Genomic DNA, 14770 nt, shown 5'->3' with positions numbered 1-14770 from the left:
TACTTGCCTCTGGCACTACAAACCCACCCCTGTGGTTGCTCCTTCTGAACGGGGACGAGCGCAGTGCTGCCGGGAACCTCATCTCTTGGAGGTCCTCCGGCAGCTTACAGTCGCGCTGCCCATGTCCAAGGTGACCACAATAACAACAAAACCTAGGCAGCCTCTCATACTTGACATTCAGTACATACACTTTGCCCTTGGCCAGATCATGTGATTCTAGTTCACTACGGAGGGGTTCATCGACATCATGGTTTATGCGGACCCTCATGTAGTCCCCCCAAATCCTACCTTCCCTATCCGCATCTACCTCCAGAACCTTACCAAGTTCTTCTCCAAGCTCCCGAGCAACGTGTTCAAAGAGCATGATTGGGGGGCGTCGAAGATGCGCACCCAGATCGGCATGTGGGCGACCTCGACGTAACCCGGCCGGGCGCTGCCATCCACCTCCACCATGAGGAAGGCATCGCCCTTATGCGTCCATGGTCCATTGTTGAGGATGAACCGGAGATCGCCCTCCCACTCGAACTCAAGCAGGAAACGGTTGTTCTTCAGTGAGGTGTAGCTGAGGCGACCCCTCAGCCCCCACTTGCCTCTGAGCTCGCCGAAAAGTCCCCCGATGCTGAAAAGCTGCACCGAGAAGAACAGCCCGACTGCGATCCACTTGGAGCGCATGGCCTCTCTCTCCCTAGAGAGGTCCAGTTCCACCACGCTTGGTGCCGGCGCCCCCATGTTCACTGGGAAACTAGGGGCCACCACCTGGTTCGCCTCTCGAAGGCCAGCGGGGGTGCGATACAGGTCGTCCCGGCCCCTTGATGAGCCGCCGCGAAGCAGCGGCCGTGAGCCCAGCTCTTCCTTGCCGCTGGAGTCAACCTCCTGACCGGAGATCATCGTCGCCTTGTTTTTGCCCAGATACCGATCCGTCATTGCAAAACCGCTCTTGGTGTATATGTCTTTGTGTGGACTGGATGAAAGGTGAGGTGGATTCTCTGCCACGGCCGGACTCTTTATACACCCAGACTTATCCTCAATACTTGGCACAGATCTTCTTGTTGCAGGCAACTTCTGGTCTCTTTCCTTTGTTGTATGAGCAATCTCTTTGTCGATATGATCTGCATCCTTATCTAGAGGATCCCTCTGCTTTGGTCCTTCACCGCCCTCAACTATACGCTCATGAATTCCGTCCATCAATCTTCCCGACAGATCCTTTCTCATCTGATCTACCTTATTCTTGATTTTCTCCATCGTACTGGGGGCAGGTAATCCCTTGTCCCCGGTGATCATCTGTCTATTGCCGTCGGCTACCCTCCTTCGCCCTGCGATCCGCTTGACCGCCTCTCTGGTTTTGATCCACTCATCCCTCAACCCTAGTGGATCCTCTCTTCCCCACTGCATCCTCAATCCTTTTCCTGATCCATCTCCTTCTTCTCGATCATAATCTCCCGTCGTAATCACCGGATCGCAGGATCCCACCTCCGATCGCCTCGAAATCGCCTCGACAGGCGCTCCACTAATCACGCCCATCAAGGCATACATTATCTAGACATACGAGGCTATTTGTAGGCACTGAAGATCTGAATCGCGTTATAGAGATCTTAGTAGAACATAAAAAACGCAATGCTCGATTCTTAGGTGTGCAGATTTGGCCAGACACCTAATCTCCGCTAATTCGTAGCATATGCACGATTAATTACACTGAAATGTTGTATGCCTTTGTGTTCTTCCACCCAGTTGATTGGTTGTACTGGTCTGAGTAAAATGATTATAGCATGGTGGCAGCTGGGTGTCCGGTATGCAACTTCTGTATGGCCATATGCTAATTGCTGATTTCCAACTATCAAACTTCTTGATTCTTTACTGGCCTGAGTAAAATGAATATATCACTTGGGAAATCTGAGCTTCCATAAACCTCATATCAAATGCAGAAGTGGTAATTCCATGCTTGTTTTACATGTTTCTTGAGCTGGAAATGGAAGTCAGCATTTGGAATATCTACAAGTAGCTATGCATCATGCATGTCAGATTATAACCATGTCAGAGAAAGACATGTCTTATTTCCTCTTCCATTTGTATTCCCAACAACATCATACTCCATTTCAGACATTCTGCAAGGAAAATACCAATGCAATACCAGTACCGCTTACTTGGAAGCCCTGTTCCCATTGTATTCAGGAAAGACTATTATTGTGCACGCTTGTTTAGTCCATCTGAAGCTTACTCTGAAAATGATTGCTCACCAAGGTACATCTTGAACTGTATCATTGTTCTGGTCGGCCATTCTTAGATCTACTATTACATGTATATCCGTGGATTCCTCAACAACCTGCAACTCAAAGATATGTATCTCCACGGATGTTGCTACACCTGGAGCAACGAGCAATTCAACCCAACTCTCATGAAGCTCGACAGGGTCCTTGACAGTGAGTTGTGGAATATCAATTTCCCTGCCTCCCTTCTTCAGGCCATCTCGTCGGCAGCTTTGGAGCAGTGCCCTTTGCTACTTTCTTGTGATAACTCCATCACCCCGAGTTGCGGCTTTCGGTTTGAGAGTTCATGAGTCAAGTTTGAAGGATTTCAAATGTTGCTCGCTCTGCTTGGTCTGCTCCGATTGCTGCAACTGATCCCTTCCACTTTTTTTATTTTTTTTCTCTTTCTTTTTCCACGGTCTGCAGCTCAAACTTAAGAAACACTGCCGCTGCCCTGAAGTTATGCTGCTCAACCTTCTGGCACGAACACTGGTTTTTTTTCGACGACAATGTCAAGCACCTTCCCGATGCTCTACAGCCACTCGAGAGTACACCATCACCTACAACAGTGGATTGCTGCCATCAAGCCCAATCCTAGTGTGCAGACCATCAATTCCAAGTGTCATCCATTACAACACCTATGTATGCCAGATTGTGCACGAGATTCGGTTACAACTTACAGCATAATGTCCCTGACAGCATCTCCCGGAAATGGACTTCCGATGGCGTTTACTCAGTCAAGAGCTACCTTCAGCAATTCCAGGGCAGAACAGAGCAAGCTATAATGAGCTTATTTCAAAAGCCCAGATCACCCTCATATCCAAGCTTCATGCCTGGCTGGATATCCAAAATAAATGCCTAACTGCACACAACCTTGTTATCAGAAAAATTCCTTGCAACCCAACCTAAAATACCGACAGCACAACTTTTAATTTAATAAAAGGAGAGTCAAGGTCGTCCCTAAAAAAACAAAACAAAAAGGCAGAGTCAAGGCCTAGTACAGAAATGTTTTTTTAGAGGAACAACACGACTCTGCTGCGTACATTTATTAATTTTCAAATAAATAATACAAGGTCCAATAAATAAAAAGAAAAAGGAAAACAGAGAAATGAGAAAAATAGCTTGTCGTTAATGAGAAAAAGAGCTGGGCGGAAGAATTCAGATGAGAATTCACTTGTTCATAGCTTCTTGTTTTTTACTCCCTCCGTCCCATAATGGAAGATATCCTTTTACACTATACTATTGTTAAAAACGTCTTACATTATGGGATGGAGGGAGTACTTTTTAGCTATCTCACTCAGGCTTGGCTTGAGTGTGTTGTTGTATCTAGTACAAAAATGTTCAAGAGAAGATATACAACAAACTGCTCCATCAACATGACATTGAGAGCGGCTGTCACCACTACGTGACTATGTAACATCCCAAATTTTCATTCAATTTGGGATGTTATACATAGATCATCATTGCATATCATGTTTTATTGCATTTTGACAAATCCTCGATAAATCCTAAGCAACTCAAGGACCCTTGAAGAGAGTTGGGGATTTTCTCAAATTTTCATATTTGATTTTCATCAAATAATAAGACGAGGATTTTGGTATGTTATACATAGATCATCATTGCATATCATGTTTTATTGCATTTTGACAAATCCTCGATAAATCCTAAGCAACTCAAGGACCCTCGGAGAGAGTTGGGGATTTTCTCAAATTTTCATATTTGATTTTCATCAAATAATAAGACGAGGATTTTGGTTTTAATTATTTTTCTCTCCGGAAAAATATTTCACTTTAAAATAAAACGAGAGGAGAAAACATGACTTCTCCAAAACAATTGAAATACTGGAGGAAAGATGTTAAAATCATTATTTGGAATTTATTTGGATTTTATTTGCAATTTTTATTGCATTAAAAATATTGCATGTTTTCAAAATATTTATTTTGATTTAAAAAAATGTTCACCCTATTCTAGATTTTCTAACTAGACGGGGAAAATTTATTTTATATTTTTCCGATTATTTATTTATTTTTCTACGTATTATTTTCCGCGGAACTTATTTAAAATAAAAAAAACAGACGCGCGCGCCCGCTGGGCCGAGCCCAGGCCGCGGCCCACCCCGTCGCCTCTCTCCTCTCTCCTCACGACGCCGCCGCCGGAGTCCGCCATGGCCACGACGCCGTCGCCGCCTCGGTTTGCCCCTCCCCCAAGCCGCCTCGGACCCCCCCTCCTATATATATAGCCCCCCCTCTCTCTCTCCCCTCAACCCGCAGCCGCCGCCGCCGCACTCACCGCCGCCGCCGCCACTAGCCAGCGCCGCCGCCGCCGGAGCCGCCGCCCTCGCCTCGCCGCACCCCGCGCCCCGCCGGAGCCCCGCCGGATTTTTGCCCGACGAGGTACTGCCTCGTTCGTCGCCGGTTTTTGTTTTTTTTTAAACCCTTCGTTTAAAAAAAACCCTAGATCGGTTTTTTTTGGTTTTATTATTTTGCGAGCGTTCACCGAACCGTTCGTTTTAACGAACGCGTTCGTCGGTTTTTCTCTGTTAACGAACGTCCGTTATTTAACCGTTCGTCCGTTTTTCTTTTCGTCGGATTTTCTCGTTATTTTTTCAGATTCGATCTCTGATCAAATCTTCGATTCTGTTTAATATCTCGCTCGTTTATCGGAATCAGGTGATTCAAGCGCCTAGAGTTTCGTCTCGAAATTCTCTTTCCGTTTAATCTACTCAAACAAGTTTTTGTTACAGTAAAATTTGACCTAGATCCAGATTAGCAAACGAAGTTTCTTTCTTTCGCCGTTTGACTTTCGTTGCTTCTTTCGAGTTGATTCTTTTTGCAAACCGGACTTTCTGGTTGGATCTTTCATTCGAGTTTTACCTGTGCATTAGATGAGTACTGATTGTATGCTTGTTTGTTTGCGATAGAGTACCCGGAGTGTGCCGCTTGTTACTTCGACTCGCTAGGTTTTGCGGATCATCAGCAAGGCAAGTAACACTTTGATCATAACTTCCATACCCAGTTTTATTGCATTAGATCTATTTCCTCAAACACTTGCATGATTAGGATCTAATTAAATTGTGGGAACTGGGAAGTAGTTGAGGTAGTACCTATTACCTGTTTTCTTATCAAATCCTTGGGAGTTACTTCTACGTTGCTATTATATTGCCATGCTATGCTCGTAGACGTGGATTGGGTTTGAGTGATATCCATGACAGATGTGAGATGTTTATTAATGGTTCAACTTAAGGTGGCAACTAAAACTCACATCTGGGTGGACTGAGGCACCTGGAGAACCCAGTGTTGTCTGTATGTATAAGGTCTGCCACCCAGGCTCAAAGGGATCATAAGATTTTTCATGCTAGAAACTTCCGTGTGCAGCCACAAGCTATTATGGGCTCTAGCATAGTTGAGTAGGTTACAGGATCTCTTGAAGAGGTGGGCTAGCAGATGTAGGGGAAAGTAGGTGTACCGGTCCATCCAGAGTAAAGAGTGATTGTTTCTGAAAGACTGTGTCTCGGTCATCCGTTTCTCAAACACCATGCAGTGCGAGAAATAAAACGGAGGCGGTCGAGTCTTGTGGGGAAAAGTGTGCAAACCTCTGCAGAGTGTATAAACTAATCATGGTTAGCCGTGTCCCCGGTTATGGACAACTTGAGTATCTAGTACCTGGATTATCATTTGAATCTCATCACCGTGAAACTTATAGTTAATTTTGTTGGGTTAATGATGACACTTAATTGGGATTGAGTTGGAGGTACCTTCTCAATGTTTCAACCACCATGATAGTTAAATAAAATTTATTCCTTTGAAGTAGGATAAAATTGGATTTTCGCAAAACTGTAACCATAGAGCTTTCCACCAGCCATATATGCATGTAGTATAGCATTATTGTTGTTCATTACTCTCTATGTGTTACTTTGCCCGCATATCCTATGTGCTGACCCGTTTTCGGGCTGCAACGTTTCATGTTGCAGACTTTTCAGACGACGAGTAAGGTGCCTTAGGTCGTGGTCTTATACTCAGTGATGCCGCTGGAGTGATGGACTCACTTGTCTTCCAAGTCTTCCGCTGTTATCGTTATTAGATGGCCTTAAGCCATGTTTATCATACTTAAACTCTTCGGAGTTATTCGATGTAATAAGTGCGTGATTGCTACTCTGTTATAAATCCTCCATTTGTACTGTGCGTGTCAGCATTACTGATCCAGGGATGACACTGGTGCACAGCAGCACAGGCCATTTGAGGTCTGGTCGCTACAGACTATGGTTACAATGCATTTCATCAGTCAGTCTCGAATGGGTGATGCACCAAGTGGAAAATCTTGTTGCGGTGAGCCGCATGCCATATGTCTAAGTCCTGCTTCAGTCCATCCAGTGTTTGTGCCCGAGTGAGGAATTGCCCCTGAATATCCTTTCGTTTTTCTGCTATGACAGTCTCCAAAATGAAAAAAAACAGACTTACAACTTCCACCGGTTCCCCTTCTTCTTTGGTCCAGGCCAGCAGCAGGACCACTCTCTTCTCCTGGAGCCGCTGGTCACACCAATCCTTATTCTCTGTTCCAAGCCAACAACACAACTCCTTCTCTCCAATTCTTCTTGTAGGGAACCACCAATATGAGCAACTAATGGTCCTACGACAACCTCGCTAGCCACTCAGCTCTGATACCATGAAGCTAGGGGAGTTGAGGAAAAATTCTGGAATTATCTCTTACTTGTTACAGTGTACATGTATGAGTAAATACACAAGAGCGTACCTTTTGGGTCGTACCCATACACTACACACACTTAGCCCACCAGAATGTAATAAATTAATGGTCGTTTGTGGCCTATAATGATGGATAATGTCTGTAATTTTGTTTTTCTTAATTACTATTAGCGATCAAATTTAGAGTATCAACGATCCCGTCCATAATACACGTATATCTAGAGTTACAGGTTGTTGAGGAATCCACGGATACATCTCAATACATAGTTGAAGGCTTGAACTCCCCGCATATATGCAGAAAAGTCTTTGACTTGTGTATTCAGAAATTCATAGAAACACTTCTGCTTCGGTAGACCCCCCTAAACACAAGGATGGCTGAGATTAGCCCATATCTCTTCATAAGAAGGCGCATGATAGTCATATTTATAAATTCTTCGCCATACATATACGCTGAACATGTTTTTTAGTTCATGAACGCACATCCTCCCGCGCTGGACCGGCCCATTCATCATGTTTTTTATTTTCTAAAACTGCAAAAATAAGTAAGCGCCGCAGGATTCGAAACGCCTTCCACAAGTAACTAGCACAAGCGCAATAACCAACTGGGCAACCAAACACCTTGTGCTAGATATGTTTTTTTACACCCTAAAAAAAGATATGTTTTATTACTCTAAAAATAAAACACTGGAAAATCGCACTATATCTTGTTTGGTTTTCTTTTCCTCTTTATTTTCTCCATTTCTATATTTGATTCCCTTTTCTTTCTTAAATGCGTAAAGATTTTTTAAGTTCGTGATTTTTTTAAATGACACAAAAAATTCAAAGTCGTGAATTTTTCTTCAAAGTGGGTGAACTTTTTTTTTCCAAAATTGGAGAAGTTTTTTCCCCAAATTCGTGAACTATTTCTCAAATCTGTGATTTTTTTAAAAAGTTTGAACTTTTTATAAAATGATGAGTTTGACTTTCAAAATTAATGAACTTTTTTTTCGAAATCAATGGATTTTTTTTCAAAGTCGATGAACTTTTATTAATAATTTTTATTTTTTAAAATTTTAATGACTTTTTTCAAAATCAATAACTTTTTTTCGAATTTGTGAACTTTTTCCAAAATTTATGAAGTCTTGTTTAACTTTTTTCTGATCAATGAGTTTTCTTAAAATCCAGTGAACTTTTTAAATTCTTTGTGAGCTTTCTTGAATTCCTAATTATTTATTTTAAAAATTATCTAAAAGTCAATGGTCAACTTGTAATTAAACTCCCTCCTCTTTCTTAATGAGCGTTCTTTGAAAAAATGTACATTAGGAAATAGCGAACAAAAAAACAACCACATGAACGAGCGAGTGTTTTCCAGGGACTTGTGAGCTTGCGGGCATGAAAGGGAGAGGTGCCCTAGTGGTCCGTGGTCATGTTGGCATGTTTCTATTTAAACGAAAAATAAACAACCATTTTTGTTCAAACGAACAATTTTTCTATTTAATAGATGTTCAGAAATTTAATCATATTGATGTGAGCATTTTTCTATTTAACAAACAAATTTTTGACATATCTATACAATTTTCTTAAAATGTGATTTATCTGTACTTTATGAACAAAATTGTAGAAAGCGATTTTTTTTAAATTTGAAAAAAGTATAAGTGTGAGCATTTTTACAAAATAAAAAAGAAACAAAAATGAAGAAAAAACGAAAAGAAAAAACGAAAAACAATAGTGATAAAAGTACCGATTCAACAATGGGCCGGCCCAGCCGCGACCTGAAGTAGAAGAAAGCAAAAAAGGAAGTAAAAGCACCCAAGCATTAGGTTGTCCTAGTTGGTTAATGTGGTTGTCCTTATTCCATGAGGTCTTGAGTTTAATAAAAAGTTAGTATGATGTCTCGTATGTGTCACATATGCGTACGACTATACGGTTTGATGAAATGACAATATCGCCCTTATACGGTTTGTGGAGGGAGGGTCTACCGAAGCAGGCCTCGAATTTAAAAGCCTTCGACTTATGTATTCGGGGAGTTCAAGCCTTCATCTCAAACAACCTGCATCCTGATTTATGTCATTGTAATCGGTGATGTATGGAGCTGACCATCCTGGGAAGTTAGCCGCATCAGATTGTTAGAAAATAAGTGTGGACTCCCCGAAATAGAAGATTCCAGAAAACTGTTTCTCAAAAGAGTGTTTAACTGCACAAAGAAAAGTACTTGCCTCAATGGACTGGAAGAACACATGAAAAAATGTGGTGGGTTGCCGTTGGCCATCGTTGGTATCGCTAGCCTTCTGGCAACCCATAGGTTCACTTAGGACACAGTGATGCGGGAAAAACTTTCTACTTCCTATGTTCATTTTTGTAAGTCTTTTAAGACAGCTGAAATTGAACAGTTTTAGGTATTGTCTTGAATGTCTAAAACGTATTACAAAAATGAACGGAGGGAGTACATCAATTGGTTCTATGGATAGCCACCCTACTCTCGAAGGAACGAGGAATTACCTCAGGTGAAGATGATCTCCCTATAGACTTGGTGGCTGGTCGTCGATCACAGATGACCTTCAACGTCGCCACTTGCACCTTATCTCTGGCACCGGGCATCTTTTGGACTTTCTTAAAGAAGTAGTCGTACTCAACGGAGACAACATCTTTGGGAACATCTAGGAGGTCGTGTTGTCCCACTGCCGTGGTGTACAGTGTGAAGAAGTCGCTGCTGTCCGATGATGATGTTGATGCTGTCTGCTGGAGCATTGTGAGACTGAGAGTGTAGACGCACCTTGGAGGCACAATACCGCAGAGCGGCTTCCTTGTCAAGTATCTATCGGGGTTGCTGGCTACAAGCATGAACGCCACGCGGTTGTCTCCTCTGTTCTTTAGCTGCAGCGAGCAGGAGCTCATGGCCTCGCATCTTCCTTTCAACATGAATGGGAAGTAGAGCTCTTGTGGGTGGACTTCAAGCAGCTCAGAGTGTGTTGAATCAATCCGGGTATGTACTGCTCGAACTTCTTCTGGAATCAAGGTTTCAGTTTCGTTCAGCCTATCTATGATATCTCCGATGGAAGGCCTCTCGTGTCTGTCTAACTCCACGCATTTGAATGCTATCTCCAAGCATTTCTTAATTTGCTGGGAATATCCTTCAAGTGACATACCATTCAAAGTTTTCTGTAGCCTCTCCCTCCATTCTTCATGCGCCTACGAAATTGGATGGAATACAAACCTTGTAAATTGAGTAACCCATGTACAACATCGACACAATTAATGCCACTAGAGGAAACGTAGATGTACTTCCGCTTACCAGCTCGATAAACCTATCTGAAGACATATCAAAATGTCCCGAATATAATCTCTCCCCTGTTATCAGCTTTATGATTATAACACCAAGGCTATATATGTCACACTTATGCGAGATTATTTGTCTTTCAATGAATTCCGGCGACATGTATGCACTGTGTATCAACACAAGAAACATTACAGTTACTTGTCAGTGTAAAACAGATGTATTGGCCACTACAAATAAATAAATAAAGAGTTCACAGCTTAGGTTAGGGGCATTTATCTGACATTGTTCCCATACATCTGGCGTTTCCTTCTCCAACGAGCCTTCGCAGACCAAAATCAGCTATCTTCGGTATCATGTTATGATCCAGCAAAATATTGCTAGGCTTTAGATTCATGTGGATAATAGGAGTCTTCAATCCCTCGTGGAGGTATCTTAACCCTTCGCTTATGCCCTTGATTATCTGGTACCGTCCGTGCCAACTGAGTCCAGAACTAGCATCTATAAAGACAGGCAAAGATTGCATAAAAAAAGTGTTGTTTTTTTATTCTTTTAAAATAGAAGACAAATACATACCTTCAATGTACTGATCAAGGGATCCATTTTTCATGTACTCAAAGCACAACACCCTAATTGTTCGAGGAGCAAATATATGTTTCTCTTTGTACGGTATAAGAAGTTGTTCTTGTTCATAGCAGTAGGCAAGTAATCGTACAATATTTGGATGATTGAGCATCTTGAGGCCCGTAAACTCCTTCTGGAGCTGCTCATCATCAATTTCTCTTATGGGATAGAGCTTCCTCACAGCAATGACCGGTCCATCCCTATCAACCCCCTATTAATTAACACAAGCGGTCTTATCTGAATGATGTGTTCCTAAATTTATCAGTCATGACGACATTATTGCATATATATTCTAATGTAAGGTGATTCGGACCATACCTTGTAAACAATTCCATATCCACCTTGGCCAATCACTTGCTCTTCAGAGAAATCATTTGTAGTGTCTCTTACAAAGTGGAAGGACATAGCCCTTGGCTCCACATCCAAGATATTATCCATGTGAGTAGACATTACAGGTTCGCTGTTCCCTTCCAGTTTCAAGTTGAGAATCTGCTCGTGGGAAATTAGTGCAGCCGATCGAGTATTCTAGTTAACCGTGCCTTGCGAAATGATAAGCGTTGCAAACTAACCTAGGATCGTTGTTTTTCTCTAACAAGTTGAGATTTGCAACTATATATTGAGCTCTAGATTTGGCAACTTGGGGAATGTTAAAAGAGGAAGAGTTACCAGCACTTTTTTGCGAAGAAAACACACGAGATATAAACCCTTACACGGAGCAAAGTTGCTGATAACGAATGAACAAGACTTGTGCTGACTGAACACAGCTGCGATGAAAATTCTGAGATGGTTAGACGGTAGAAACCGGAGGAAAAAAGCTACATATGAGACCTTCCACGCCTGAAAATAGAGCAGCTGTATCGACAAGGCACATACCTCTGGAGAATACAAGGGGGAGATGATGGAATGGAGCAGCGTAAGACGGTAGAACCAATGATGGAACGGGCAGCTTGATTTGTCCCCTTTAACGCGGGAAGAAACGCGGGAGGACGGGATCGGGTCAACATCCATGAGGCACCGTGTTTAACGACGGCAGTTTCCTTTGTTTATAATTGCCGGCCGGGGACCCTTGAATGCGGTGCCCCTTGTATTAGTCCAAAGTCCAACGTCTTTTTTTGGTCTTATTATCCGGAACTATAATATATACTCCCTATCGTGGACCGGACCGGCCAATTGACGTGGGCGACGTCTCGTAGCTGAGCTTTACCTTTTTTTTGCGGGTGAGCTGAGCTTTACCTGTTTCTTGATGATAAAGTTTCCAAGCGGCGACGTACCTCTTGCCTAGTGGAGTATATATACAAGTGTATTCCGGTGGCTTTATGGAAGAGCAAGTGGGGCTTGTGACGCTCTCCCGCCTCCACCTGCGCAACGCATATGTCTTTTTTGTTAGCAACCTAACGCATATTCCTTTTGTGCTTCGCTCTCAAGACTCCGTCAACTCTTTTTTTTATACGAGCGCTAATAAACTGCCAATAGAAAAATAAAATAAATGAAGATTTTAAGAAGGAGGATTTGTTTTCATTTTTCGAAACGGTGGGTGAGCGTGGCCCCCAATTAAAAGAAAGGAAGAATAAAAATGGACGTTGAGCTACCTGAAGTTCCGTTTGGAGGTTGGGGCACGCTCTTGCTTGGAATCCTTCCAAGGCGACGCCCATGGGATGGATGAGGCACACCAACACCCGTCACCTGACCTCTCCATCATCATGCATGTACGCGGCTGAAGCCCTGCTGCCTTTGAGCAGCCGTGAACGACACCGTGCCGACCCCGCCTGCAATGGCCGGATGAACACACCTGGACGTGTTGCACCGCACAATGTCGTCTTCGGCGGCCTCGTCGATCCCTATCATTAGTGTCTTTATTGCTAAGAGCATCTACAACCGGATTTGATGAACCTGGCCTCCTATATTTTCACGGACGCGCCCGAGCATGCCAGTGGACACATCCGACCCCTTATATTTTGTGTCCGACAGCCATATACCTTAAATTTGGACTCTCAAATACATGCAAATCTATGTACATCCATCATATACATCAATGTCGCACATAAACAACAAATGTTGATAAGATAATACCACTAGTGGAGAAACGGGCTTTAGTCCCGGTTGAAAAGAGCCTTTAGTCTCCGGTCATCAACCGGGACAAAGAAATTGGGACTAAGGGCCCCCACCCTTTAGTCCCGGTTGGCCACGACCCGGGATTAAAGTCCATCCACATGGCCAAAAGCACGCGCCAGGGGGCTGGAGAACATTTAGTCCCGGTTGGTGTCACCAACGGGACTAATACCCCTCCACGTGGCCGCGAGCTAGCGCCGGGGGCTGGAGGACCTTTAGTCCTGGTTGGTATCACCAGCCGGGACTAATGATTTTGTGTTGGGGTTTAGGGTTTTAGGGTTTATGGTTTATTTTTCCTTTTCATTTTGTGTTTTCCATTTAATTCTTTTTCATGCAAACATATTTTACACTACTACATACTGTACACGGTATGCATATATAATATAATTTCTCGTACGACCATATATATATATAGAATTTGGTACATAGAATTCTCCTACAATTTGTAGATCATTACATGCAGGCATTAGCGGCAATGGTATTCTCCGCTTTTAGATTTGACCTCCGTAAGCAAAAATCCTGCAATTTCCTCTTGAATTGCTCTTATGCGGTTCTCTAGTAGGAGCATATCCCGCATCTCTTGCATCTTTAAAGAAGGAGATCAATATGGATATATTAGTTATGTGTATATATATTAGATCATCATAAAAAAATGTGATTAGTGTTTACGTACCCGATGTTGTCTTACATCTTTGCGCCATTTGGTCGTAAAGCGAATATTCTCACAAACGCAGTATGCACATAAATTAGTCCCCTGTTGCTGCCTCATGCACTTTGCGAGAATAGAATTCAATCAGATAATAATCAAACATGATGATGATATTGAAACTAGAATTAAAGAGATGTGTGGACCTAGCTAGTAGTACTTAATTACCTTGGAACGTCGCCATTTTAGCTGCGGTTTCCATTCACCGACAACCACTTTGATGAACCGTTTCCAAACCCTGCCACGCAAAGAAAATGAATAAAGGAGCTATTAATTACTTGATATCAGGAAATGAACCAAAGAGGCCTACATAGTGCAATAATGATTGGAATTACCTGTCGAGCATCAAAATCATGTTGGTGTATTCTTTAGGGTCTTTAGCTAGCGAGTCCAGTGTTTCAACATTCTCTCGTCAACTCTAATGATTAGCAGGATCCAGTGGAATCTGCGCACACATTTATATAAGCGGGCATGCATAACTCATCAACTACATTTAACAACGAGTAAGCAAAATAGAATTTGTAGTACAAGACAGTAGCACTCACTTGAAGTTGTAAGTTCTGGTATTTAGTTCCTTCAAAAACCTTAGCAAGTTATCCTCTGAGTCTTTGGCATGGTTTTGTATCATAACTTCATTAATGGTATATGGGTCAATGAACCCAATGCCATAGACTCCATCTCTTCTGCATTCTAAAATCTTAATTCTTCATAATAGCGCACAAAAGAATATAGTGAGGATAACTACGGGCAATGAACGAGTTGAGCTAGAGACTTAAATTACAGAAAGAAATCACTTACAGACAATAACAACTGACGATAAATTTGTCGAGTGTGTCTTGATTGCATAACTAAAAAATTTATGGAAAGTCAATCCATATCACGTTTTCATGGAAGTAATGCTCTTGCTTGACTTTTACCATGAGCATCTCTCGCCCGATCTTTACTTCTTTCATGTACCACTTATGCAATCTTCCCATTTGTGTTGATAGAAGCGGGACCTGCTCAGGTCTGACCAGAAGGTTCCCGAGGACATACTTCCATGCTAATTCAGCCATGAGGACTTCCTCGGTGCCTAGGAGTTGATCAACAGTGAGACCAAATTCTTCTTCAGCAACTTCGGCTACCGCCTTATCGG

General features: G+C 42.6%; 1 protein-coding gene across 3 annotated transcripts; it reads right to left on the bottom strand.

Annotated features, from left to right (window-relative positions):
• Positions 1 to 6989: 6989 nt before the first annotated feature.
• On the bottom strand, positions 6990 to 11914 carry LOC109770003 (cysteine-rich receptor-like protein kinase 44). 3 transcript variants are annotated; one of them, XM_045234618.2, is made up of 8 exons: positions 11694 to 11874; positions 11531 to 11584; positions 11139 to 11309; positions 10773 to 11031; positions 10481 to 10697; positions 10215 to 10365; positions 9422 to 10111; positions 6990 to 7302 (listed from the first exon to the last, which is right to left on the bottom strand). In XM_045234618.2, the coding sequence occupies exons 1-8, from the start codon at positions 11826 to 11828 to the stop codon at positions 7168 to 7170; spliced, it is 1812 nt and encodes a 603-aa protein (XP_045090553.1). In that variant the 5' UTR covers positions 11829 to 11874; the 3' UTR covers positions 6990 to 7167. The 3 variants fall into 3 exon arrangements, with proteins under 3 accessions (XP_045090553.1, XP_045090554.1, XP_020184304.1); XM_045234619.2 differs by having other exon boundaries at positions 7009 to 7302; positions 11487 to 11584; positions 11694 to 11914; XM_020328715.4 differs by lacking the exon at positions 6990 to 7302 and adding an exon at positions 8030 to 9116.
• Between the last annotated feature and the right edge of the window lie 2856 nt (positions 11915 to 14770).

The sequence above is a fragment of the Aegilops tauschii genome, chromosome 3, assembly GCF_002575655.3.
Source record: "Aegilops tauschii subsp. strangulata cultivar AL8/78 chromosome 3, Aet v6.0, whole genome shotgun sequence".
NCBI classification, from domain to species: domain Eukaryota; kingdom Viridiplantae; phylum Streptophyta; class Magnoliopsida; order Poales; family Poaceae; genus Aegilops; species Aegilops tauschii.
Note: the sequence above shows the minus strand (reverse complement) of the source record. Positions and strands in the feature narration are given on the sequence as shown.

Coding starts and splice junctions, on each gene's coding strand:
- LOC109770003 (XM_045234618.2), bottom strand. CDS start 11,828: ATGGATGTTGACCCGATCCCGTCCTCCCGCGTTTCTTCCCGCGTTAAA. Junction 11,585..11,693: donor CCCCCTTGTATTCTCCAGAG/GTATGTGCCTTG, acceptor TTTTCATCGCAG/CTGTGTTCAGTCAGCACAAG. Junction 11,310..11,530: donor TATCAGCAACTTTGCTCCGT/GTAAGGGTTTAT, acceptor TCCCACGAGCAG/ATTCTCAACTTGAAACTGGA.